This window comes from Stegodyphus dumicola, chromosome 8, assembly GCF_044657685.1.
Source record: "Stegodyphus dumicola isolate Sdum_Otavi_A_Nest chromosome 8, ASM4465768v1".
In the NCBI taxonomy this organism is placed as follows: domain Eukaryota; kingdom Metazoa; phylum Arthropoda; class Arachnida; order Araneae; family Eresidae; genus Stegodyphus; species Stegodyphus dumicola.
In genome coordinates this window covers 126221177-126247713 of record NC_140775.1, presented here as the reverse complement: position 1 = coordinate 126247713, position 26537 = coordinate 126221177, and the positions used below count along the sequence as shown (strand labels likewise).

The window sequence follows — 26537 nt, the reverse complement described above, 5'->3', positions numbered from 1 at the left end:
CCTTTTGTGGAAACATTTTCATTTAATGTAGTATATGGTCACCTTGGACAGATATGCATGCCTCAAATCTTGATTTCATAGACTTTACCAAACTGTTGATCAAGTCTTGTAGAATTGCATGTGTCTCTTCTATAAGTGCACTTTTGAACTCTCGGAGGTTTCGGGGAGGAATTAAGTGTAGTGAAATTCGGTACTCTAAGGCATCCCACACATGCTGAATCGAGTTCAAGTTGGGTGAGTAAAGTGGCCAAACCATTCAAGTGATATCGTCTGTTTGCAAGTATTATAACACCACATAAGCTGGATGAGGCCAAACATTCTCATCCATTAGTAAAAAATCTGGGCCAATAGCATCCCTAACTTGAGGTACCAATACATCGTCCACATATCTCCGAGTGGTTACAGAATCTTCTAAAAAGATATACAGCTCAGTGCGGCGATTTGTAATGATTCCTCCCCAAACCATTGAATTGTGGTTGTAGAAATGGGATAGTTCACAGAAAAGGAAAGCTAAGTTGCATATTCTTTCCCCTCTCCAGATCAAAGCACATCAAGAATCACTATTCAGGCTATATCTGGACTTGCCAGTAAACAATATTCAGGCCCAGTCATCGTGGCTTCATTGAACCTGACAACGGCACCAGTTTAAATGAGCCACTCTGAAAGCTGTACTTGGAGGGACACAAACCATTGGCTTTCTCTCATAGCTTAGCTTAGGTTAGGTTATTTAATTATGGCAAAGCCTCAAGGGCTATCTGCCTAAGTTGAGAGATGCCTTCTTGGAGAACTTTCTAGGGGAAACTGGCTCATATACACGTTAAACACGGGGAAAACCACGAAAACACCCATGCAGCCAGCCCATTCATGGGATTCGAATCTCAGATCGAACTACCAGTGTTCAGCGACTTTACCACTTGGCTGCTGGTGGGCCCTTTCTCTCATAGAGTCCAACATTTTTAAGCTTTGTACAGCAGTTGAACGGCTAATTAGAGTTCCTTTGGCAGCCTGAAAGTCTAAAACCAAATCTCTTGTAGTCGCTTCGTGGTTCCTTCAAGCTAGCAATGACAGAAAACGGTCTTCTGATGCAATTGTTGCTCTTAATTGCCCTTGACCAGACTGTCTATCAACTGATCCAGTGCTTAAAAAGTGGCTCCAAACTCTTAATATGGCACTTTGAGGGATATTCAAATGTGTTCAATGTATTGTTTTATGTTTGTTCAGACGAAAACATATAGGATAGATTTAACTTTTGTAATTTTTTCTTTTGAAAATATTATGTTCACTGGTCATTAAAGTTAAAGGATAATGAGAAAAATGTGCTTGCTCTAATGTTGCAACCAGTACCAATGCTGTAATTATTTATGTTAATTAAATACAAATGAACTGTTGCATCAGGTTCAACAAAAAGTAATATAGAACTCTCTTACCTCATGCATCTTCATCGTTCATGACAAGTGCTCCAATGAAATTTCTCTTCTTAGTAAGAGACAAACTTGGCTTTAATGTTTTATTCATAAGGAAAAACAAAATTGCATTATTTACAAAATTAGTACTAAATATTTTAAGGCAGATATTTCATTCTCAGATCTCAATCAGAGAAAGAAAAAGGAAGAATGCCTGCCATCTAATGGGAAGAATGGAAATCTTTCTCAACTCAAAATAATAATAATAATAATAATAATAATTAGTATATCAAGTTAAATATATATAACAGATTTTACAGTTTTACGTCTGTATCTATTTTGATAGTTCATATCGTTGTCACAGTCATTGGGAGAGTTCTTTTTATTCATAATTAAGTCACTAAACTAAACTCAGTGGCGCAACAGCCCTAGTGGGCCACGGCCTGCAGTGCCCCGAAATTTGCTTTCCTGACCTTGGGCTCCAGAGTGGATCAGCATATAACCCTGAGCAAGGTCAGCTTATTGCAGGCTCCTGGTCTTTAGTCCCTAAACAAATTTGGTATTCATTTTATCGGCCCATTCAAGGGATGAAAGGCTGAGCCAAACTTGCCCAGCCCGGAGATCGAATGTGGTGCAGCTGCATGATGCGCTAGCCACTTCGCACTGGATGGTTCACTAAACAATTAGGTCTATCAAATTTGAGAGGATAAATGCATTTCACAGGTCTTAAGAATTAACCCATTGCAGTTTTCACTTAGACAACACGTACTTCATTGTCTTTCCCCGGATGTATTTCTACAGTACCACCTATTGGCCAATCTATTCTATTGTTGTCGCTTCTGAAAAACACCAAGCCATTTTTGTTGATAGTCTTGGTATATTGTTTAGGGCAGTGATTCTCAACCTTTTTAAAGCTGCCGCCCCCTAAGGAGCAACAACTTTTTCAAAGCCCCCTATGTTAAACTTCTGTAATTTAGGGTATGGGAAAGGGGGTGTTCCTGAATTATAAAAGGCAAAAATTTTAAGTAATTTTTTTCGGTAGACTTACACAACAAATTTGATTGTTTAACTCGATAGTTTTGCTCTAGAAGGTAATTACATTCCTTTGGTTAAAACTGAAATGACTAATTAAAAAAATTAAAGGGAACAGCAAAAAATGCACTAAACGAGTAATATCAATGAAAAAATCAAGTATGATAAGTGCTTGTTTGTTTCAGAGCCAGTTTCTAAAAATTTGATTTAATATTTTTAGAGATTAAGTCTCAAGTCCTCTCTTTCCCCGATTTGAAGTTGACTTTTCTTTTTTGTAATTAGATGAGTCACAGCACTAAATCCTTGCTCAACAAGGTAGGAGGAAGGGAAGGCAATTAAAAACTTTTTGATGATAGTCCACAATCCTGGGTAGAGGGGACTGATACTACTTTGAAGCCAAAATACTGTGAGACGATCACCATTCTGGAAACTGGCTTTCAAAGTTTCATTGTTGAAAGTTTGACTAGTTCATCCTGAATCTGAACCTCTGCTTTCTCAGTATTCATAAAAGGGTTCATGATCCATTGAGAGACTTCCAGAAATAAAATATCCTCAAAATGCTCAGGAAAGTCCTTCTGCAAAGACTCAATGTGTTGACAGTAAACTTGTGCTTGATCGAACGGGATTTCATTCCTCTTATGTAGATCCAACAAGATCGCAAGCTGGCTGAATTTCTTGCAACCAAAATTCTTTTTCCACGAAGTGAGTTTTTTTTTAGAAAGGCAGAAATAACAAATTTTGTTGTGATGAAGTTGAGCTCTTCACCTTAAAGCTGAAAATTAATTCCGTTGAATTTTGCGAATAAGTCGGGTCATGTAAACAACATCAATCTTAAATTGTAGCAATCTGTCTTTCAGAACTATATCTTTCTCTCTGAGGAACTCAAGTATGGAGTTGAAAAATTCCAGAAGTACTGAGGCAGGTACCTTTGGAGAGCCAGCGAACCTCTGTGTGTAAAAGAAGCATTTGAATTCTTCATCTTTGTCGTTACACGATTGCCCGAATCCATTGATTGGTGCAGACATAATGTTCACAAGAGGAATATTTTCTCTTTAAAATAATCTTTGACAGTATTAAAAATAGATTCACTTTTTGTATCTGCAATCAAGCATTTTGCAAAAAGCATCACTTTAATAATTTTTCCTTCCTTCACAAACTGGATGTATGCTAACAGTAAAGTCTCATTAGTACTTGACAAGGTTGCTTCATCAACCTGAAGACAAAATTCGGTGAGTTTCAAAAAATTGCCCAAGGAAGCTTCAACATCTTCAGACATCTCATCAGTTTGTCACACTGGAAAATTGCTTAATGGGACATTTTTTATAACATTGTATGGTCTAAAATCATTTCTAAACTTTCTTGATAGCAGTGTCAACTTTTTGCTGATGGTATGAGCTTTCCCGATTTAGCAATTAATTTTGATATATTATAAGAGGCTATCAAACCAGCGTCGCATTGGTTTGATGCTTTCAGGAACTTGTCCCTGATGTTCGTGAAAAATGACAAATCTTTATTTTGTTTGTAAGGATGAATTTTTTGCAGATGCTTCTACAAATGAGACAGTTTCATTGCCTCAACACTTTGCTATAAAGTAAACACATGGGTAGTTGCAACAGCGAAGGAACGAATCCAAACTTCAAGTACATGGTATTGATGACATTGCTTCTTATCAAACAACATCATTGGGACAGCAAAATAGAATGAGGGAAAGATAACTATTTCTCAAAATTAATAATTCATAATCACGATAAAAAACTAAGTACAATTACCTAGGTGACTGGCCAAATAAACAATGAAAGTAAATTGAAACTGTGGGGGGGGGAGGGAACAGATATGAAGTGAGAGAAAAGCAACTCAAGAAATGCGGGTCAAATCCAACATTCATATTGAAAGGATGCTCAATACATGCACTGCAATTAATGGCACATGGAAATAGCTGACGCATGCGCTGTGCTGGTTGGGATCACAGAAAAAATATAGTGTCATATTTTTCAAGGTCATCCTACTTAGAATATAAATTTGCCAATTTGCCTATCTAATATAGTTATTTACATGCTCAAACATTGAATTAATGTGTTTCTCTACCATAGAAGACTTTAACTATACCTCTGATTTCCTAGCACAATTAAGGATCCGAACTGGCAATGGTTCTAATTCGAGCATGAATTCTATCCATAGTGCATGATAATCTACTTTCTCTTCATTTTGTACATAACATGTGTAACCTTCTTCTTATTAATTTTATTGGAAATTTCATATTCTAAAACTTTCAGTAGCTCGGCAAGAGTCATGACTGTTGCCCCACCCTTGATTGGACAGTGCTAGTCTTCTGTCATCACATCCTCACCTGCCAGTGAAATTTCAGAGACAATGCTTCTAAATTTTTTCTTATTTTTATTTTATCTTACTGCATGCATCTTTATGGTGAAACAATTTGATGAACCCTTATGTGTGAGGCCTCTCGTGGGATTCCATGATAAGCTCTGGGAAGAGTGGAATCAATTCCCCTCCCCCTTGTAAACCGAATACGCAATGAGAGCATCAAGGAGCAATTGCATAAGTTTGTTTTATTGCTGGTACAAATGGTGTAAATTGGACTATCGATTTAATAAATTTTTGGGGAGTTTTAAAATTAAGTTTGAATGCCAAAACATGCTCATCACCCCCTATCGCCCAGAACATGCCCATGGACCAAAACAAGTTTACTGTCCCCATTGAGAACCAATGGTTTGGGGGGGGGTCTTTGAACTAGGATAGCTAAATATTCACCAAGAAATCTTTTGCAAAAATGTTTTCATAAGAACTTGTATATTTTTGTCAGATTGATGGTATCTTTGTGGTGTAAGTCTGTACTCCAATATCATGCACATCTTCTAGAAACATTTAGGGAATGAGTGCTGTGAGATCATTTGGACCTTCTGAAAAGTATGGGAGGGGTCTTGAGTTAATCACGGATTCAACATCACAAAGTGTAGTTAACATTTCCTCGTAAAAGAGACAGGACTTTCCAAGAACATTTCTCAACATTTTCTTCACTGTTTGTATCACCCTGTCCTACGAACTGCTCAACTGTGAAGCATTTGGGAAATTAAACCTCCACTGTAGTAGTTGAATGACATTTTATTTCTTTTCAATTTATCGATCTTAATAGATTTTCAGTTCCGAAGAAATTTCTGCCATTGTCACTGTAAATTATTCTTGGACTACCTCTTCTAGCAATAAATCTTCTTAATCCCAAGATGAACCCATTTGTTGATGAACTTTCTCATGTATCATGCAATAAATTGCACAAGAGCAAGATCCATGCCTTTTTTTTTCTTTCTTTCTTTCTTTCTTTCTTTCTTTCTTCAAATAAAGAGGACCAGATACATCGACTCTGGTTGTTTCAGGCACCAGAGCATCTCTAACACAATCTTCAGGAAGAGACACTGGAACAGTTTCTGTACTCTTTGTGTTATATCTTCTATTATCAGAACTGTAAGTACTGTTTTTCTTCCTCTCTGGATCCAGGATCTTAATTGAATATTGGCTAGTATGAATTGCACATCAGCATGGAATAATCGCAACCTGTAGCATTTATGCTGCACATGGTTTGGCCATACTGTGGCATATGCACATGGAGTTTTAGCAGTGCATGTGAAAGCTTATTTGAAAAATAATAATGTCGCTTTTAGAAACATTGTCAAAATCTGAAAAAATCCTACTCATACACTGTTGTATACAACAGTGCTGAAAAGTGGCACTGCTTGACACTAGTACAATGATGTGGTAACAGGGCATGGTTATGGAACAAGCTCAAAGTTTTGGGTTCCCTTGCCTTTGCCAAAGAACGTGAATGTAAAGAAGGAAAGTTTCCATAGACATAATGTAAACCAGTTCACTATTACACTGCTGGAAAGAGGAGGGAAAATTCGTCAATGGATTTGGCAAGAAATTCCCCTTCCGCGATGTGTACAGGAAATTGAGGAGCACATTTTAAGAAGAAATGTTCTTTGACTTTTCACAATAATTTAAACTCAAATTTTCGCCCCCCCTTTTTTTTTTGCTGAAGATAACTAATTCATTAATTAATTTACTTGTGCGAAAAAATATTTTCTTTTCCTTTAAAGTTTAAAGAAATTTAAAACGATATCCATTTTATGAACTTTTGTTAAACATTACCTTCGAACTTCGATGCCAGCTTCAAGCTTTGGTGACAGATATTTCACGCATGCGCAGCTGTTACCCTATACGTTGGGACAGAGCCACTCCTGTTTTGGAGAAGTTTTCCTTCTTAACAATTCATATTCTTTGCTTTGGCACCTTCATATGCTTGCTATGATTGTCAGTTTTCAAACAAGTGCAACACTCTGGCTGTCTGGTGTTGTTGATTTTTAACTGCTAAGCAAAACATCAAGCGTGTTTTTTTTTTTTTTTTTAAATTGTTTTTAGATTTTGTTGTTGAGATCATTGTTTGAAAAGTTTTATTTTCACTGTGTGCATGAGTAAACTCTGTCATTGAAGAAAATATGAAGAGGATGTTGCAATTTGTGATTTTAAAACTGTTTGGGAAGAACAATATTTGTTTATGCATCAAAATACTTCCAAGCCTGTTTGTTTGATATGTGGAATTTGTGTTGGTGTGCCAAAAAATTTAAACTGGACCAGCATTTCAAAGAACGGCATAATGATTTCAACAGCAAATATCCTGTTAGATCACACTTGCAAATGGAATTTATCCCTTCCCCCCCAAAAAAAAAGACATCTTTAGCAGGTTTACAATCCTTGTTCTAGGTGAGGAATGCCAAAGTGAAAACAGTGGTAAGGCTTCTTATGAACTTTCTTTGTTGTTAGGTTCGCAAGAAGAAAAAACATGTTCTGATGGAGAAGAGATAATAAAAAATAGCCTTTTAATATTTGCCCAAAATGTTAACAATATAAACATCAAAATTGGTTGATAAAAAAGGTTGATAAAATAGCTTTGTCTAGAAATACCATCATGTGTTGCATAGATGACAGGGCCAGGATGTTGACACTTGAATTGTCTGTGAACTAAAATATTTCAAATACTTTTCATTAACTTTGGCTGGAAAGTAGGGTGGACAAAATGAGATAGTGTTTTCTCAGATGGACCATGTTGCATGATTTGGCAGGATGAAAGGTTTTGCTACATTGTTTGAAAATTATTTAGGAAGAAAAGTTTTTAAGTATTAGTGTATTGTTCATTAAGAAACTGATTATACCAAAGACTTAAATCAGTCTTCTGTTGTTGATCCTGTAGCGCATTGTATCAACAAAATATGAGCTCAAGCTCAAAATCAGTGATGATTTCATGAGATTTTCCTGGAAGAAATGGAAGAGGGTGGTGAGTTATTCTTTCATTGTAGTGTGCGCTGGCTTCCAAAGGAAGTGCACGTGTGAGGTTTTGGAATGTGAAGGAATATGTTTTAAAATATTTGGAAGAAAACAGTGAACTGCCCAGTGAGTGCTTGCTACTTAAGAATGAAGATTGGTTATGGAATTCAGTTTTTCTCATTAACATTATGGGACATTTAAATAATCTAAGTTTATTACAGGGAAAAAGATTATATTTTTCCTGCCCTAGTTGGTCATAAATCTCCTTTTGTGAACAAACTTCTTTTTCTCAATTTTGGTGGGTAAAATAAATTTACTCATTTCTCATTAAAGCAGGAACTAGCTACCAAAGTCAATAATGCTTTGAACTGTGATAAATTTAAAGATTAATATATCTTTCGCTGGACACATTCAGTGTTAGATTAGATTCTTTTCAAAATGGTAATAAAAATGTTGATCTTTTCACATACCCTTTTTCAGTTTCTCTGTAAGGCAGTTTTTACCCACCTGAAATCCAGATTGAAATTATGGACCGACAGTACCATACTGCAGTAAAAAGCAAACATAAGGAGCTTTTTTTCAACTGCAAGTGATCCAAATTATAGTAAACTTCAGAAATTTGTACCAGCAAGCAATGTTACATGATTTAGCTGTCATTTATTGTTGTAGGTTTGAATCAACATCTATTTGTGAACGAATGTTTTCTATTGTGAACATAATAAAATCGAAATATCATTTAAGATTAACTGATATGCAACTAAAACACTTAATTTTGTTAGCATATTCAGGAACTAATCTTGATACTGATGACTTGTTAAAAATTCTACAAATTCAAAAACTGCGTCAGTTAAGCATTGACTGTTTAATAATTATTTAGAATTAAATGCTTCAAGTTATTCATTTTTTATACATAACTGAACAGACTGAACATTTAAAATTTTGTATTAACAATAAACATAAGTTTGTACTTTTGTTATATGTATTATATTTTTTTAATCTCTATTACTCAGGCTTGCTTGAGGGGGAAAGAATGTGCTATTTGCATAAAACTCCCGTTATCAACCTATTAATAAAATTTCACCTATTTATATTTATTTATTTTTTATATTTTTAGTATGTTGGAAGTGGTATGCTTTTTTGGGGGGAGGGGGTGGCACTCTTCCCAAAAACAATGGCCAGCCCTGATATATATGAAAATAAACTAAACTAAAATTAAATTAATTTCATAAAGTTCATTTTAGGTAATGAAATTAACTAAAATATTCAGGGTCTAGTGCGGCCTCTCCCTTAACAGCATGCTACTGGGTATGGTGGGGTTTCGTTGCTAAGCTTAATTTAAAGAAGAGATTTAAAAAGTTGAAGGGGGAAATTTTAAAATACTAAGTAAATATTTCCTTTCTTTGGAGCTTAATTACTCTGTTTATTAAGGCTAATCATTAATTTTTCTTGCTTCCATTGCTATTGTTGAAATACTTCATAAAATTAGTACTGCTTATAAAAATTGAAATACCGTATTTGACAGCATATAAGACGCTCCCTTATTTAGAAGGCCACACACAAGGAAAAAATGTTTCAATAGTCCGCGCGGACTATTGAAACTTTTTTTCCCAATAAACATTTAAAACACGATAACTTAAAATGGGGTTTCTTTTAGTTCTCACGTTTCATAAAAGCCAAATAAACAATCATTGAATACAATTACCAAGCATATTTTTATTAAGGAAAATTAACAAACGGCAAGCTATTTTGAACATATGTAAATTTCAATAATGAATAAATAAATGAACGGCAAACAATAAACATAATACAAAATAAAGCAGAAACAACAAAAAACACAGATTCAAGGAAAACATTGCCTATCATGAAATTAGACTTTAATCACTTTCAAAACCATAAAAATCCTTTTCACTATCATCATCATCGAAAACGAGAATATTGTCATCGGTACTGTTTCCGTCATCGCTAGTTCACCTTCTTTGAATAATGCGTCGTCTTCTGTTCTGTCAAGAGCAGTACTGATTCTGCACTTCTTAAAGGACTTAACAATTACTTCAGCTTTTACATCCTCCCAATATCTTTTTACACACTTGCACACTTGTGAAATAGAGGGCCGCTTCATTCTACCTGAGGGTGTGATGTGGCTCTCCTATCCACTTGTTCCATCGTTCTCGCACTTTTTCCTTAAATGGCTTATTCACCGATACATCTAAAGGCTTCAATTGGCTAGTCAGTCCACCAGGAATGACAGCTATGTGGTTTTTAATTTTCTCGCTTTATTCTTTATGGTTTCAGTTCTATGAGCGCTAAACTGATCCAAAACCAAAAGAGAGGGTTTTCTTAAGAGTCCACCAGGTCGCCTTGCCCATACGTTCTGTAACTACAGTTTCATTCCAGCTTCGTCCATCCAGCCTTTTGGATGAACATGAACAATTACACTTGTTGGAAGTTTTTCTTTTGGATATGAAAAATGGAGGTAGTTTTGTGCCATCAACACAACATGTTAGAACTACCGTATATCGGGTTTTTTCATGACCTGTGGTTTTTATGGTTATTGATTTAGACCATTTAATACTCACAGTCTTGTTGGATTGTACATCAAATGTGAGTGGAATTTCATCCATATTTCCTATTTGACCAAGCTCAAGAGAAGTTTTCTTGCGTGCAGTTATAACAAACCTATGAAATGTTAGTATTTTTTCTTCATAATCTGCTGGCATTTTCTGTGCAATAGTTGTTTTTGTGCACATTGATAAGCCTCGCCTTTTCATGAACCTGTAGCACTAGCCCTCAGACCCTAAAAAGTTCTGATTCACATGTTTTTCTGCAAATCCTTTGGCCTCATTGATTATCATTCTGGTTGAAACACTTATCCCAGATTTCCTCTTATCTATCACCCACATTTTTACGGCATTTTCAAGTTCAGACCAAGATAGAGCTGGGCATCGAAGGTTATGTTTTTGTTTTTTAGCAGTCTTCAGTTGATCTTCCTGCAGTCGCCAAGTACGTATCATTTTTTCGGTAGGTGGTGGACCGAAATGCCTTGCTGCTGCTCTGTTTCCATGCACTTTGGCGTAGTTTAACATGCCTAGTTTATACTGAATTGTATAGCTTAATCTCGTTTCCTGTAGTCATATTTTCCAGGCTATTTTTTTAAACAAATAGTTTTAAGCACCGATACCAACACGTTTATACAGAGTAGCACCGATACCGAAATGTGTGTCGGCTGAGTCAAAGAAAGTCTTTGTAAAAGAAAGGCTCCATAGACGTAATGTGACCGTCGAACCTGTTCAAACTTCGACATCAGCTTCGAGCTTTGGCGCTTTTTGGCGACAGATATTTCACGTATGCGCAGAATAATTATGGCAGATGTAGAAAAAGTTATGTGTGTGTAGACCTTTATCCGGGCTAAAAATAGCATTCAGTATTGAAAGTTAACCTATGTCCTTCACGTATAAGACACAGGTAACTTTTTTGAGACCAAATTTAGGAAAAAAAGTGCGTCTTATATGCCGTCAAATACGGTATATTATATCTTGCTCTATAGCGAGTAAAGCTTAATGCAAGAATTCGGGAACTTCAAGAAAAGGAGATCCTGTGGTAGTGACCACTTTGATACAACAGGATTCGTACAATCCTTAGGATTCCTTAAAAGTCCTTAGGTTTTTTGGGAATCGATTTTTGGTCCTTAATTTTAATCATCTGAAAATCATTTTAATCATCTTTTCATCGTCTATCTGTTTTTATGATTGCCATTTTTAATGTGAATTAACATTTTGGACAAATATTTTTGGCGATTCATTGATAAATGTAGTTATTTTTTGAATGGATGAATAGGTTCATGGATTATTATTTGTTCCTAGTTCTAATGTAAATGGTGGAGTACTCCAAGTTTCTGAGCAAGAAGTGAAACATATGAATTTCAACATTATTTCATTTTTTCTAATGAAGAGCTCTTAAACAATTTTTCGCATTTGAGAATGTGAATTCTTTATTAAACGGTTCCAAATTTGACTACTTATCAACATTTTGGCAATTTTAAGATCAGTTTCTATAGAAAATTTTTAATTCAGAAATCGGGAATTTTTTTGACGATATTTTTTAAAAATATTATAACATTGATTAATTTCATTAAAATAATGTTAATATATTGAAACTGTATTCAAGTAATAACATTAAAATGAAACGTTTTTATTTTTCACTATCATATTATAAAATGACATTACTTTCCATTTGGTGACTTATACAATATTTTGAATCTGAAAAATAAACAAGGTAATAAATGCTTAAATTTCGCTTTAGCGCAGTTTACAAAACCATTCTTACCAAAAGCAAAATAGCTATGTAATTAATTAAAAATGCCTTTGTTTTAATTTTTTCATGGTAAGAGTTTTTCCTATGTAATTGTCTCAATATGCATCAGTTTTCTGTATAAAATTAATTTTACACTTTTTTCCTGTGACTTTTTGTTCTTTTTTCAACATATTTCTGGCTTTTTGCTGTTACAGAATTGGTAGGGTAATTTTTCTTTGGGATTTTGGACACTGCAACTTGGGAAGTTTAGAAGGGTTTGAAGGTAAGATTTATAGACCCGCGAATCTAGGAAATTCCTGAAAATTTTCTTTATGATATTAACACGTAATGGATGTATTTTACAAAAAGTTTGTGATGAACTTTTTGAAGAATTTTCGGAAGAAGAATGAAAACTTAATATTTGAATGTTTTACTTTCAATATTTTTTTTTTTTTTTTTCAAATGTTTATCATTTCTTTGTTTTCTCTACTTTTCACTAGACAAAAGCATGGAAAATGTCAAAAATGCTTCTAATCTTATCACATGGACAGACATTTATAGAAAGGGATTTTTCTATTAATAAAGAAATTGAAAACTGACAATTTAAAAGATTCATCTTATATGTCTCACTGCGTCATTAGTGGCATAGCAAGGGTGGGACAAGGAGTGATATGTGTCCCCGGACTCAGCATCCATGGGGTGCCAAATTGATATTACAAAATTTTAGAATGAAATGTTTTTCATTCTTGGCATACAGAACGGGGAGCAAAATCTTCAGTTGTCCCTGGGAGCTAAAAACTTTAGCTACAGCTATGTGCATCATACACAGGATGGTATCACAGAAGTGAAGTTAGGAATAGCTAATATCTTTAATTGAATGTATTCAATTCCCATTTGTTGATAGGTCCGTAACTTTTTTCATTAATCTTCCTTAAAGTCCTTAATTTCTGTGTGTAGAAATGTGTACGAACCCTGTACAAGTCTCATCTGTTAAAGCTACTGTAATGCATTCTTCATCTATTTCATCATTTGATTCAGACATCATGAATTTTCATGATCTGTGAAACTTTCTTTATTTTTTTGTGTATTAAAAGGAAAACAAAATTTCTTCTTAAAACGATGAATAAAACGATGAATATAGAATTCTTTAAACTCCAACTTTCATTCTGATATTTAAAATTATTTTCTATATGTAAAAAATTTGGTAATTTTAATTATCTGCACCCCTGCTGAAAAGTTGTGAACTTGTTGGAGACTTGGGGGGGGGGGAATGTTCTGTTATCCTTGCTTTATCATTTTTGTTGCTGTTCTTTGATACTTATAAACTTTTTGAGCTAGACATAATTTCTGTAGCTGATTAATGTATTAAAGTTCCACTTTTTCATGGTATGTAATTTTGTAAATTCTATTCTTATGTGTACAAATCACATCTAAATTGTTCTTTTCAGCTGTAACATAATATTCATTTTATATGTTGCTGCGAGCTGTGGGATCATTGATATTTCTTCAAATAAATAAATCCAGATAAGCTGGAAGAAATTAACAATTTTGTGAAGAAAATAACCTCAGCAATTAGCATACACAGCGTATAACTTAAAATAACACAAGGAGAATGCAGATATGTAGTAATTCTTTCCTAGCATATGAACTAAACCATAAAGTTCCTCAAATCGATCTTGGGGTAAGGAAACTTCTGGAAAGAATTGATCATAGGGCTTCGAAAATGTGTTTTCGCAAATCTTCCAGGCCCCTTTAGGAATGAAAATATTAAGCAAATATTTTCATTCAAAAGTTCTAATTGAGCTAACTTTTCCTTGTATGTGAAGTAAAGGAAATATTGTAATTGCAAAAAATTTTGGGTATCATATTTCAAAAAAATTACCAGTTTTGACTGATCTCATAAAACAATTTCCAAAGAATAAGGGTTTAATATATATAATAGAATAAAGGTTATAATATAGTTTTTTTTTTTTTTTTTTTTTTTCCCCCAAAAGGATTGTAATAGATTCAGAAGGGAGCTTTTGTGATGCACCTACATATATGTACCTCTCATTATTAAAAAAAATTAGCCATAGAACATTAAAATTTCATATATGGGACTGCTATAACAACTAGCTGTGCACCTTCCTTTTCTGTTGTAATTGGCCACAACTCCTTTTTGTTCAAGAGGGTTGTGTGTGTATATATATGTAAGATAAAAAATATATGAATCAGAATTATAACTATAAACATTAATTCTTTATTCTAAAATCCTAATAACTTCTCTGCATTGCGTCATTTCTAGATCACTCTATGGCCCGCGCAACTCTGATGACGTAATAATTGTAAACCAAAACTTTTCTCTTCACGTGCTTCCATCTTTCATAACGACGCGCTTCAGCTTTTGCTCTCTACTGTGCTAAGATGTAATTTCGCTGGCTTGCTTTCTATCTCAACTGTATCAAAAATGTAAATCTTCTGTGGAAAGGCACGACTAGAGTGCCATGTGATTGTGGCCAGAAATATCAGTTGCAAATAAAAATGGAATTAAAACTGCCTCGATTGCCAAGTTCTTTAGATATTACCAAGTTAGCATTACTAGCACACTACGCAATCAAAATCTTCTTCAATATGGGTCTAATCACGCATCTACAGTTTTCTGTCTTTTCCTTGTGCTTTTAATATGACAATTAAGCCGGTAGGATAGTTTCCTGCAGCCTGAAACCTCAATGGAAAATTTAGTTCAGCTCTTCAAATCATCGTTTTGTGATAAATTCAAGATGATGTGAAAGAAGTGAATCATCAAATTTGTTTTTTCAGTGTTTAAAAAATAACAGATCATTCTTCTGCTGTTTTGCAAGTGCTTCAAAAAATAATCTCGTGTAGTGTTTTCAGATTGAAAGTAATCTCTCGATAAATTGAGAAGTTCGAATGCCTAGTGAAAAGGAAATCATCAGTAAATTATCGTTTAAGAATTAAGCATTACAGCGGGTTCAAGGTCGATCTGAGTTCATGTTTGCAAGTATGTGCGACAGAAAATTATTTGCACTTCCGCATTTTCAACAGCTCAAAAACTGTTACATTCGTGTGAATCTAGCTCAGGAACTAAATTATTTAATATGCTGCGGATTCTATAGTTTTCATTTCAACTTTGGTTAAAATTTCTGCAATTTGTTTTGAGGAAATCTGAAATTCTTGTTCATGAATTTTTCTAATTTTTCATAATTATGTGTGAGCAAATTAAGTAACGAATTTTAAGCTATTTAAATTATTCACAGGGAAGGATATTAAGATAAGTTTTTATGTTTTTGAAATTTTGTTGAGAATTTTGAATACGAATTTTATAATTATTCTAAAAATGAAGTAGGTGTAAAAAATAAGTGAAATTTTTACAGATACGTGATATGAAATTATGGTAAATGCATATTAAATTTATGGGTGATTGTATGTTAAGTATATAGTATATGTCGAGGGAGTACTGGGTTCCTAAGCAGAGGCCTGTAATTACCTCTGTACAGTTGTTCCCTTCACCCTCTTCAAGTAAGATAATGTTAAAGGCTCTCATTTTATGAATGCATGTAAATTTTTTATATTATTATTATCATTATATTTTTTTATTACGGAATGTATTAGTGGAGTTCTCAAAGGCCAGTTATCTTAATGCAAGGAACGGAGGCCTTTTCAAGTAACTGCCTAGGCACCCTGGGCCACCAGTGCATAGAACACACTGGTTAGCTCAAGAGGACAACCCTATTGATGGATATGGTTTGTTTAGAAGTATTGTGAGGCCTTCCAGTTGGTAAAATACAGTAATTGTAAATGAAAGATAATAACGGTGAAACCATATTTTCTGAAGCTTACTCCTATTATTATATGGTATTAAAATATAATTTATCAATATGAAAATTTATATCATAAATATTTATGTGCATTACATTTAATTATAAGTAATGATTATGTAAAAGTTTATTTTGTGATATTCTGTAATAACAAGAACCTTCCCTGAAGAATAATGATTATGTGAACTCTCAACAAAAAGACTTTTGGACTGAAATGCTGAAAAATTCAATAGGACTCTAAAAATTAAAAATTTATTTAAAAAAAATGATATTTATAAGTTATACTTTACAGGACAAAAATTTTATGATTTATGTTTTTTTTTTTTTTTTTTTTTAACATTTGCTAGTGTTTTAATTCTTTCTCTTTAAAAAGGCTTCTCTGTTGCTACACCTTTTTCTTTTTGAAGGAGAAAATATGCAAGATAAAAAATATATGAATCAGAATTATAATATAACTATAAACATTAATTCTTCCTCTTTATTCTAAAATCGTAATAACTTCTCTACATTGCGTCATTTCTAGATCACTCTTTGGCTAGCGCAACTCTGATGACGTAATAATTGTAAACCAAAACTTTCCTCTTTGCGTGCTTCCATCTTTCATAACGACGCACTTCAGCTTTTGCTCTCTTCTGTGCTAAGATGTAATTTCGCTGGCTTGCTTTCTATCTCAACTGTATCAAAAATGTAAATCTTCTGTGGAAAGGCACGACTAGAGTGCCAAGTGATTGTGGCCAGAAATATCAGTTGCAAATAAAAATGGAATTAAAACTGCCTCGACTGCCAAGTTCTTTAGATATTGCCAAGTTAGCATTACTAGCATACTACACAATCAAAATCTTCTTCAATATGGGTCTAATCATGCATCTACAGTTTTCCGTCTTTTCCTTGTGCTTTTAATATGACATATATATATTCCCACCCTCTTATTTGCCTCGATTAGCTTTTTTTTTTTCTTTTCTCTTATATGCTGGCAAATTGTTCATTTTTTGCTTTAAAAATGATTGAATTATGTTGTTCTTAAATTCTGGTTAAGGTTTTTATGCCTTTAGTTAATCTGTAGGCAATAGTTGTAGAATTATCATGACTCTAAAAGTTTTAAGTGGCACTAGGTCTACCAAGGCAGCTGTTTGTTTACTTTGAAACTCTTAATAGAATAGTGAATTAAATTGGTGCACCAATTGCAGTGTCTTTTTGCACAGTGAGACCAAAATCTAACTCTCAGTTTTGTGCACCAAATATTTTGTCTTCATGCCCATCGGCTAAATTTCTGGTTTTGGCATAGAAACTCTAATTTTAATTGTAAAAATTGTTTTTAACTGTATTTTGTGTTTTAGGTTTTTCTGTAGTTCACAATTCCTAATGAAAATGCTTTGAATTTTTATGTATTTCTGTCTTGCCACGAATTGGGAACTGAATTGATTGAATGAAAAACATATCTTTAATGAAATTCAAGAAAATAAGTTTAACACCTTCAGAAGTATATCATATATATATCAGCAGCTAATTCTCTTGCGAGATGGCATGCCACTTAGCGCAACTCGTCTTGGAGATGTGTGTTGCACCAGTGCATCAGCCAGCTGCTAGCAACATTTGGGACTAATGCATATATGATACACTCATCTGCAGAGGTTTTTAGTTCAGCAACATGCCGTCATGAAGTGGTTAATTGAAGTGCAGCAAAAAATGTGTATAACTTAATAGGCCATACAAGAAAGTCATGTGGTTCCCATATCAGATTTTTACAATTCCAAAGCCGTTGTACTCAGAAATAAAAGCTGTACAATTCTCTGCAACAAATAAACCCTTAATGCAAAATAAATAAATTAGTACAAAATATTACAATTTTAAAGAAAAACGGAAATAGAATTTAAAAAGATTAAAATATTTACAACAATATTATAATTGTTTGTAAACGAATTCGCTTAATAATAATATTAATATAACCAGGACATTGTTTTATGTAGGAATGGTTATACTTAATTAATTGGCTCTTTATAACTTTTATTTCATAATTACTGATTGATATAAATGTTTCAATATTTTCTATAGATTCCTAACATATAATCCAGCAAGGCGGATCACTGCTGAAGAAGCCAGAAAACACGAATTTTTTAATGAAAAACCTAAACCAATATCTCCATCTATGTTTCCTACGTGGCCTGCCAAGAGTGAGCAAGTTCACCGTAAAGCGCAAAGCCCTAAACCTCCTTCTGGTGGAAAGCAATATGCAAGACAAATGGTTTGTATCGTTTTGGTAATGTAATTATTACAATAAATGATAGGTATAATGGCCCTTCTGGCAAACAGTTCTGAATTATGTTGGTTGTAGATGGATTCTGAGCTGATATTAAATTGTATGCCATGTAGTTTTATTACAAATTATAAAGGCCAATAGGCATTTTATTGTGAGAAACATAAAAAAGCAATTGTGCTCCGACTAGGATTTGAATCATGGATCTTCCAGTTGCTTGCTGGATGTATTGATTACTAACACCATTCAGGGATGTTTGTGCTCCGGGGATTTTGAACTTTGATACCCGGAAATTCCGGGGATCGTTGTTCAAAAGGAAGTAGGAATAATAATGAATTATTTATTTTGATCTGGGTAATTTTGTTTGCTTTGAAAGCAGAAAATGCAAGGTCAGTATGTGTGGTGAAAAATTTTCCTTTCTTTCTCCACAGGCAGTGATAATGCGGGAAAAGGAGAAAAAAATTTCTTTTTTGTTCTTTCCTTATTGCGAGTTATGACTCATTTCCCTGGTTCTCGGACATTCTCTTCGGGATTCTTTTCGGCAAGTAGGTGTGGCAGAAAAAAAAGGGAGAGACTTCGTTCGACCAGATGTGCGATCACGTGACTCTGGGTTCAAAGGTCTTATCTCTCCTCCTTGCGTGGCGCCAATAAGTAGAGAAGGGGGATTTTTCGCCGTATTAGCTATTTGTCATTGATCGTTTCACAACTTTTTTTTCTCCACTGTGTAAAATTTTATTGATGCACGTGTAAATTTTTCGTTTCGTTTATTGAAATATTTTATTTATGTACGCAAGAGAATTTCACTATGAAATTTCTCGATATAAATAGTGATATTATACAATTAGAAGAAGGTGTCCGGAATGCATTTAGGTGGAATTGGATTGAACAGAGAGATGGTAATGGGGATACCATCGGGACATGGTGCAAGAAAATAAATGTTGCTGAACAAGCATATTGTGTTTTTTGTAACTCACTGCTGAAGTATGGTGGGGAAGGATTCAAGGCTTTCACAAATCATTCTAAAACTGTGACGCACATAAAATATTCAAAGTGTATTAGACATTCAATGACTAAGTAATTATGCTAATTCAAAAAATACTGATGACTTACTGGAGACTGATGCTCGGGCATTGGATATAGTGACAAGAAAAGCATGCCAAGAGGTATTAATAACTTCGTTTATCGCCAAGAATTCTCTTTCTTTCAATGTAGCTTCCAATTTAATTGAACTCTGCAAACAGTTGAGCCACGATCAGATGGCACTAAACTGATTGGAAATGTCCAGGACTACTGCATGTTATAAGATGAAATATGGGCTCGCAAAAACTATTAAGGAAAATATCATTAAAACTTTAAAGGAGACTCCATTTTCTCTAAATTTGGATGAAAGTACTAGCAATGCTCAAGAAAGTATACTGGCAATATTGGTGCAGTTTTATGACAATCAAAATGAAGTTGTAGTTCATCATTTTGCATCTCTAAAGATGGAATCTTGGAATTCAGAAGCTGTTTTTAAAAGCAGTCGTTAATACTATTGAAGATAATAATATTCCATGGGCAAACTTAATTAGTGTATTAATGGACTCGTGTAACACCATGCGTGGAAAAAAAAAGGGTGTTGAAACCAGACTACAATCAAACAAAGCACCCCACGTATTAGATATTGATGGTGACACATGTCACACAGCTAATAACTGTGCAAAAAAATTTGCTTCATGTTTTGATAGATACTTAGAAGATTTGTTTGATGACATCTATTTTGATATGAAAAGCTGCAGTAAAAGAGAAAATTTTTTTCAAAATCTGTGAATCGCTTGCCTTAAAAAAACTTAAGCCCTTGAAGAGACCAGACCATAGGTGGGTGTACATTTTATGTGTTTAAGAAAGAATCAAAGATCTGTGGGATGCTCTTATTGCATTTTATTTTCATTACTTGGATCAGGGTTGCCACGCTACCTGGAAAACCTGCAGAACCGGGAAAAGTCAGGGAATTCGAAAATTGACCAAAATATTCAGGGAAAAGTCAGGGAATTTAAGTATTTTTGTCAAAATCTGGAAAAGTCAGGGAAGTTCATACAACGATCCAGCCAAAAAAAGCGATTTTTGCGCCGACGTAGGTAACTTTTTTGGCGAATTATGTATCACGTGAGTATCATTCGGGTAGCTGGCATAGAGCCAATTTTCGCAGCTCCAATTTGATTGGCTTTTAGAAAGGCAAAGCAACTTTTGGTTTCCAATATTCTCGAGAATCGCATGTGCAGTGCATGAACTAAAGAAAGTACCTGTTCTCATATAAAACAAAATGGGTTTAATCCTAGTATACGGTACCATGGAGGTTAGAATCAAAGAATATGTATTGTAAAGAAGGAAAACCTCTCTGCAACAGACGTGGCTGTGGCTCCGTTCCATCATAAAGGGAAAACAGCTGTGCATGTCTGATATATCTGTTGCCAAAGCTCGAAACCGGTGTCGAAGTTCGAAGGTCACGTTATCAAGAGTTCATAAAATGAATATCGTTTAAAATTTCTTTAACCACTTGCGCTAAAAAGACGTGCCATGCACGTCAAGATGCTTTTGTCTCAAACCGCGAGCGACGTGAATACGTCGATAAGCATTTATCGCAAAAATGAAAATAACGTGGTGCACACGTCGCCTAACAACGAGATTGTTTATTTCTCGAGTTACAGCTCTGGATTGCACTCGCAGATGCGGAGCGGCGTAAATGAGACACTTTACCGCTTGTTATATTGTAGCGCACGGCACCGCAACCGTGAAGTTTAGTCTTAGCGCAAGTGGTTAAACTCTAAAGGAAAAGAAAATATTTTTTGGCGCAAGTAAATTAATTCATGGATTAGTTATTTTCAGGGGGGGAAAAAAAAAAAAACTACGAAAATCCGTTTTTAAAATTATTGCGAAAAATCCAAGAAGAAACGTCCTTTGATAAAACGTTTCTTCTTGAATTTTTCGCAATAATTTAAAAACAGATTTTCATAGTTTTCTTTTTGTCAAAAAGCGTTTCTTCTTAACACGTGTTTCTCAATTTCCTGTACACATCGCGGAGAGGGAAATTCTGGCCGCTAGGTTCCGTCGCCAAATCCCTTGGCAAATTTTCCCTCCGCATTCTAGCGGCGTAATAGCATTTTACTGGTATGGAACCTTTTCTTCTTTACATAGACGTTCTTTGGTTAGAATAATAATGGGATTTGGCGACATCTTGATGCGCAGTAAACGGGTCATTTTGGTCTTGGCGACAATTTTCAAAATCGTGCCAAAGCCTTACCGTATACTAGAATTTTACCGCAAAATCTTTTTAAACCTTTTTTTTTTTTCTTTTTAATAAATACCTTGTCGTTTTTCAGTAAAATAAAAGAATAGTAATCAGTCATCTAGGCTAGCCATGTAATATAACTATATTCGCTAAAATATCGTTGATTATTCTAATTCAATTTTTAAGTAATTATTTTTATGTTATTCATATAATTTAATGTCGCTTCTTCCCTCTAAATTTATTTATTATTAGTAAATAATATTTCCAAATTTCAGGAAATTTTCTCTGGCATAATCCTGAAATTAATTATAGCAGTATGATGACATACCAAATTTAATACAAATTTAATGCACACATTTTTTCCTTATGTATGCTGCGAAATAAATATAAAATACCTCAATTTATTAAAATAGATTTCTTTCTTTTGTTTAGCTGCAGAATGTCTGCAAAAAAAGCCTTATTTTATTCCAGATTGGGAAGATTCTAATTTCAATCTTCAGTGGAGAAAACAACAACTATTATAATTATATTTGTTTTAAGTGTTAAGGTGCCTTTTAAGAACATACCTCACGCAAATTAAATTTACCTAAAATCTAACCTAACTCTTTAGCATTGCATTGTGATTTATAAGGACCGGATTAGCCTTGTGTTGAACTGGTGATGATCATGAGTAATAATTAAATAAAACATACATTTGTTATCCAATATATATATCTTAAATTTTATTAAGTTTCTTAAGTGGAAAACTAAACAAAATTATCAAACAAAGTATACCAAGAATAATTAAGAATAAATGTCCTCTGGGATTTATTAAATAATTAAGTGAATTTGCTACACAATACAAGTAATACCATAATTAATTTACCTCTTAGTACAGCCAATGTACATTATGCGGATAGACTGGAATTTTCTTGAAACACACCTGGAAAACTTGGAAAAGTCAGGGAATTTCATTCTCCTGTTTGAGTGGCAACCCTGTTGGATAAAACTGATAAAGGGGATTATTTTTCTTATGTTGAAACTGTATACAATAAAAGAAATATTTGTGCAGCTCAGAAAAAAATTGTTGAAGGGGTGTATTCTTGCTCGCATTCCCAACAACTCACAAAGGATGCTTTAGCTCGGAAAAAAAGAATACTAAATGGGTTATTTGTTATGCAAAACAAAACTTTATTGCATATGGCATTATATTCAGCAGTATTACCAGAGTTCAACACATATATTAAATTATTTGAAACAAAAAAAACAATGCTTCATTTAATACATTCCAGTATTTATAAATTGATGGCAAAATTTTTCTCTTTTTTTATGAAGCCAGAAAATATAGAGTGCACATCTTATAATGATTTATTAAAAGTTGATGTCACAAATCCAGAATTCCATCTACCTAGCAAAGTAATATTTACTGGTGCAGAAGCTTCCACTCTCCTGAAGAAATTATCAAAAAATCATCCAATAGCAAAAGAATTCCAAATTTCTCTGATGAAAGCTTATACTAATACAGCACAGCATATGAAACAGAAATTACCCCTTAAGAATTCATATCTAATTAGTTTTACAGCATTAGATCCAGAGCTAAGAGGTAACAATATTAGCTTTTGAAAAATTATCATCTTTTATGTCCCATATTTTTAGTGATAATGAAAAGTCAAAAGTAGAGGCTGAAATAAGGTTATACCAGAGTGATATTGATATCACCAAAGAAATGCTCTACACATCTGATGAAAGTGTAAATCAAGTCAAGTGTATAATTGATAAATATTGGTCTAAAGTTTTTAATTTAAAAGATGATTTCATAAATGATTATAAGTATCCTACATTGGCTAAATTGGTCAAAGCCTGCCTTAGCTGCTTCCATGGCCCATTAGTGGAAAGTGCATTCAACTTAATGGATACACTTGTCACTGACTATAGAACCTCTCTTAAGATTGATTCCCTAGATGCAGTGCAAACTATTAAATATGATTTAATTGCTTCTAAAGAAACCTCGTGTGAAAAATATGGCTAAAAAAATCCAATGACTGATCCAATTCTCAAGGATCTCTTACTGAATATGAACAGAAGTTGGAAAACATATAGAGGACTTAAAAACATGTATTTCAGATGAGTCACCTATAAAAGTCTCTGAAAAACCTTCTACATTAGCAGAAAAGCAAACTGTTTCTACCTCTGCATGTGCAGTTCTCGAGGAAATTTCTTCAACTGTAAATGAGGAAAATAAAAGTCAACCTTCCTGCAATTATGAAGTTCACCGCAAAAGAAAGACAAGCCCACAAACATCAGAAAATTAAAAAAAAAAAAAAAAAGCAGCAGAAATTAGATAAATTTTTTTTTAAAGAATTAATTCAGGTAATTTAAAATATTTACATAAAATGTAGTAGTTTATATGTTTGAAAATTTATGGTTATTAATTTTGCATAAAAAGTAATTCATTGAACTTTTATAATTAGGTCATTCAATACTTCATAATTGTAATTTTTCATTTCTCTCCCCCCGTCTCGAAACTCCAAAATGTCGGTAGTAAGTCCGTAAAAGTTTCAGGGGATATTTTGGGGTCCCACAAACACCCCTGACCATTAGAGTCCGTACTCTTTTTAAAGAGCGACTGTATGAGACCCATTTATCCAAGTGATGGTGCTCTTGAGTCATTTACCTCATTTTAGCTTGAGTACCATTGTAGACTCTTAGCATTTCCAGAATGAGAAATGGAGAAAATCAGCTGTGCTTTCATCAAAGTTCAAGCTATGGATTTTTCATTTGCTAGCTGAACATGTTAAACACTTGCTGATAAGAGCATGTACAGGAGAATATGATAATTTCTCACAAAGTAAATGGAGGACATTTGATGGCCTTTTGTGCAATTCAGCCCCTTGTATTTTAAATTATAAAAGCAAAGGTGTTTTGGAATAAAAATATCTGGCAACATCTTATTACGTGAAATGAGAAATACCCGCTACTTTTAAATTTGTTCTTTCAAAATGTCACGTGTTAACAAGCTGTGTGGTGATCCACAGTTTGAAAATGGTTTCTGAATCAGAAGAGATTCGTGCACTAACCTAGTGCTTCGCATTAGAGAGTAAAGAACATCTATGATATAAAAATATACTTTTATTTACACAGCGAAAACGCGCAGCAACATTATTAACGAAAGCTCATTCTCCTAATAACATACTTCTTTTTACACTCCGTTTGCGCATGCGCATTGACAATTACCAAAGGAGCTTGGCAGATACTGCCATCTGTTGGATAAACTATTTGCTACATATTCCTCCCACCTGAATTTACTGGGAGGTAAATTCACACATCTGTTAAGTATAATATATGCATAATAGTACAGTATACAATATTGAAGTATAAAATTATGCCTACCAAGATGTTCTAATTAAATTGAAATACAAATTTTTTGGAGATGCAGCATTCCATAATTTTCTAGACATATTAACAGATAATACTAAACCTAGAAAAATAAAAATAAATCAAATTATTACAAAGTATTCAAACAAGTACAAAACATTTCACAGACGTATCACTGGTTTCACAGTTCTACCACTGCTGGTAGTCATAGGAATATTTTCAGTCATATCCTTTTGGACTGGGTTATCCAGCTCAAGTCTGTACAGTCTTTGCACTGGTCTCAGAAACTCAGAAATCTCTGTTTTTATGAGAGCAAGTCTTATTTGTCCATCAAGACCAGGTAGCAGCTTTATGACACGCGCCAGGTTCCAAAAAACACGTTTTTTGTTGTTATCTTCAAGTAGAACAATTTCACCCACCTGGAGAGGTTTAGCTATAGAGTTTTTAATGGACTGCTGACGTAACTGTCCTAGATATTCCACACAGAATCTTGCTCTAAGTTGTTCTCTCACCTTTTGTAAATACTTAGCTCGTTTACTCAGTTTTTCCTTATCCACTGTATCGATATGAGGTACTCCTGATTTGGAAATCTCCCGCAGGAACATTTCTGGAGTTAATGGGGATGAATCTTCAACATCTTCCGACACGTAGGTAAGTGGCCTAGTATTGATTCCTCTCTCAAAGTCGCTTAGTACTGTAAGCAACTCCTCGTAATCCAGGGCAGCACGACCTAGAACTTTTCTCAGAATCTGTTTCACCATTTGAACTAAACGTTCCCACCAACCGCCCTACCAAGGTGCGGAAGGAGGAATAAATTTCCACTGAATACTTTGCTCAGCGGCCTTTGATCGCAGACTCTCCCAATCAATTGTATGCAGAAGACTCTCCGCTCCTTTAAAATTACTGCCATTGTCTGAGTATATTATAGATGGTCTTCCGCGACGAGAAATGAAACGTCTCAATGACTGGAAAAAAGCTTCAGTTGTCAAGGATGTTACTGACTCCAGATGACCGCACATGTGTAAAGAACAATATAAGCTTTTCGACCATCTTTAAGGTAGAGGGGTCCTGCCAGATCGACACCCACTATCTCAAAAACATTTGCATCACGTATTCTATCTTTCGGCAAAATTCCTGGAGTTACATCACAACTTTTGGATTTAAATCTTTGACATTTAACATTTTCTAATGCAGTTTCGTACTGTCTTACGAGTTTTGAGGATCCAATACTTTTCCCGCAAATGAGACATCACCATAGAAGTACCAGCATGCAGCAGCTCATTATGTGCATTCATTATTAGTAATTTTACTACTGCATGATCAGATGGCAAAATGACAGGAAACTTAAAGTCATCAGTATCGTCGCGATAAGAAATATTGGTTTTAGCTCTGATCAAACCATCAACTATAGGTCTGAAGTCTTTAATTTTATCATCGTTCACACTCTTAAATGATTCTCTTTGAACCAATAACATAAGAGTTATCTCAGCTCTTTCAATTTCCGAAACTGACAAAATTTTGGAGGTTTCGTTTGTAATTCTTCGTAATTTAAAGTAAAACCTAAGAATCCAACCTAACATGCGTACAATTTTCTTTATGGATGAAAAGTACCTGTAATACCAATTGTCAGGTTTAGAATCTTTGTTAAGAGTTGTCAATACTGATTTACGCCTTTCTGAATTTATGATCTCTTCGTCCGGCAAATCGGTGCCTCTTGACCATGACGATTCTGGTTCTAACAGCCATGATGGTCCCTCCCACCATTTCGACAGCAAAAACTGTTT

At 34.1% G+C, this 26537-nt stretch overlaps 1 protein-coding gene across 2 annotated transcripts in view; it reads left to right on the top strand.

Moving 5' to 3' along the window:
• The window catches only part of Pitslre (cyclin dependent kinase 11B pitslre), a 152170-nt gene that overhangs the window by 104580 nt on the left and 21053 nt on the right, over nt 1-26537 (top strand). For both annotated transcript variants that reach the window (XM_085822386.1, XM_085822385.1), the window contains exon 16: nt 17930-18119. In XM_085822386.1, the coding sequence (XP_085678512.1) occupies nt 17930-18119 (190 nt within the window). The remainder of the gene's footprint in view (nt 1-17929; nt 18120-26537) is intronic.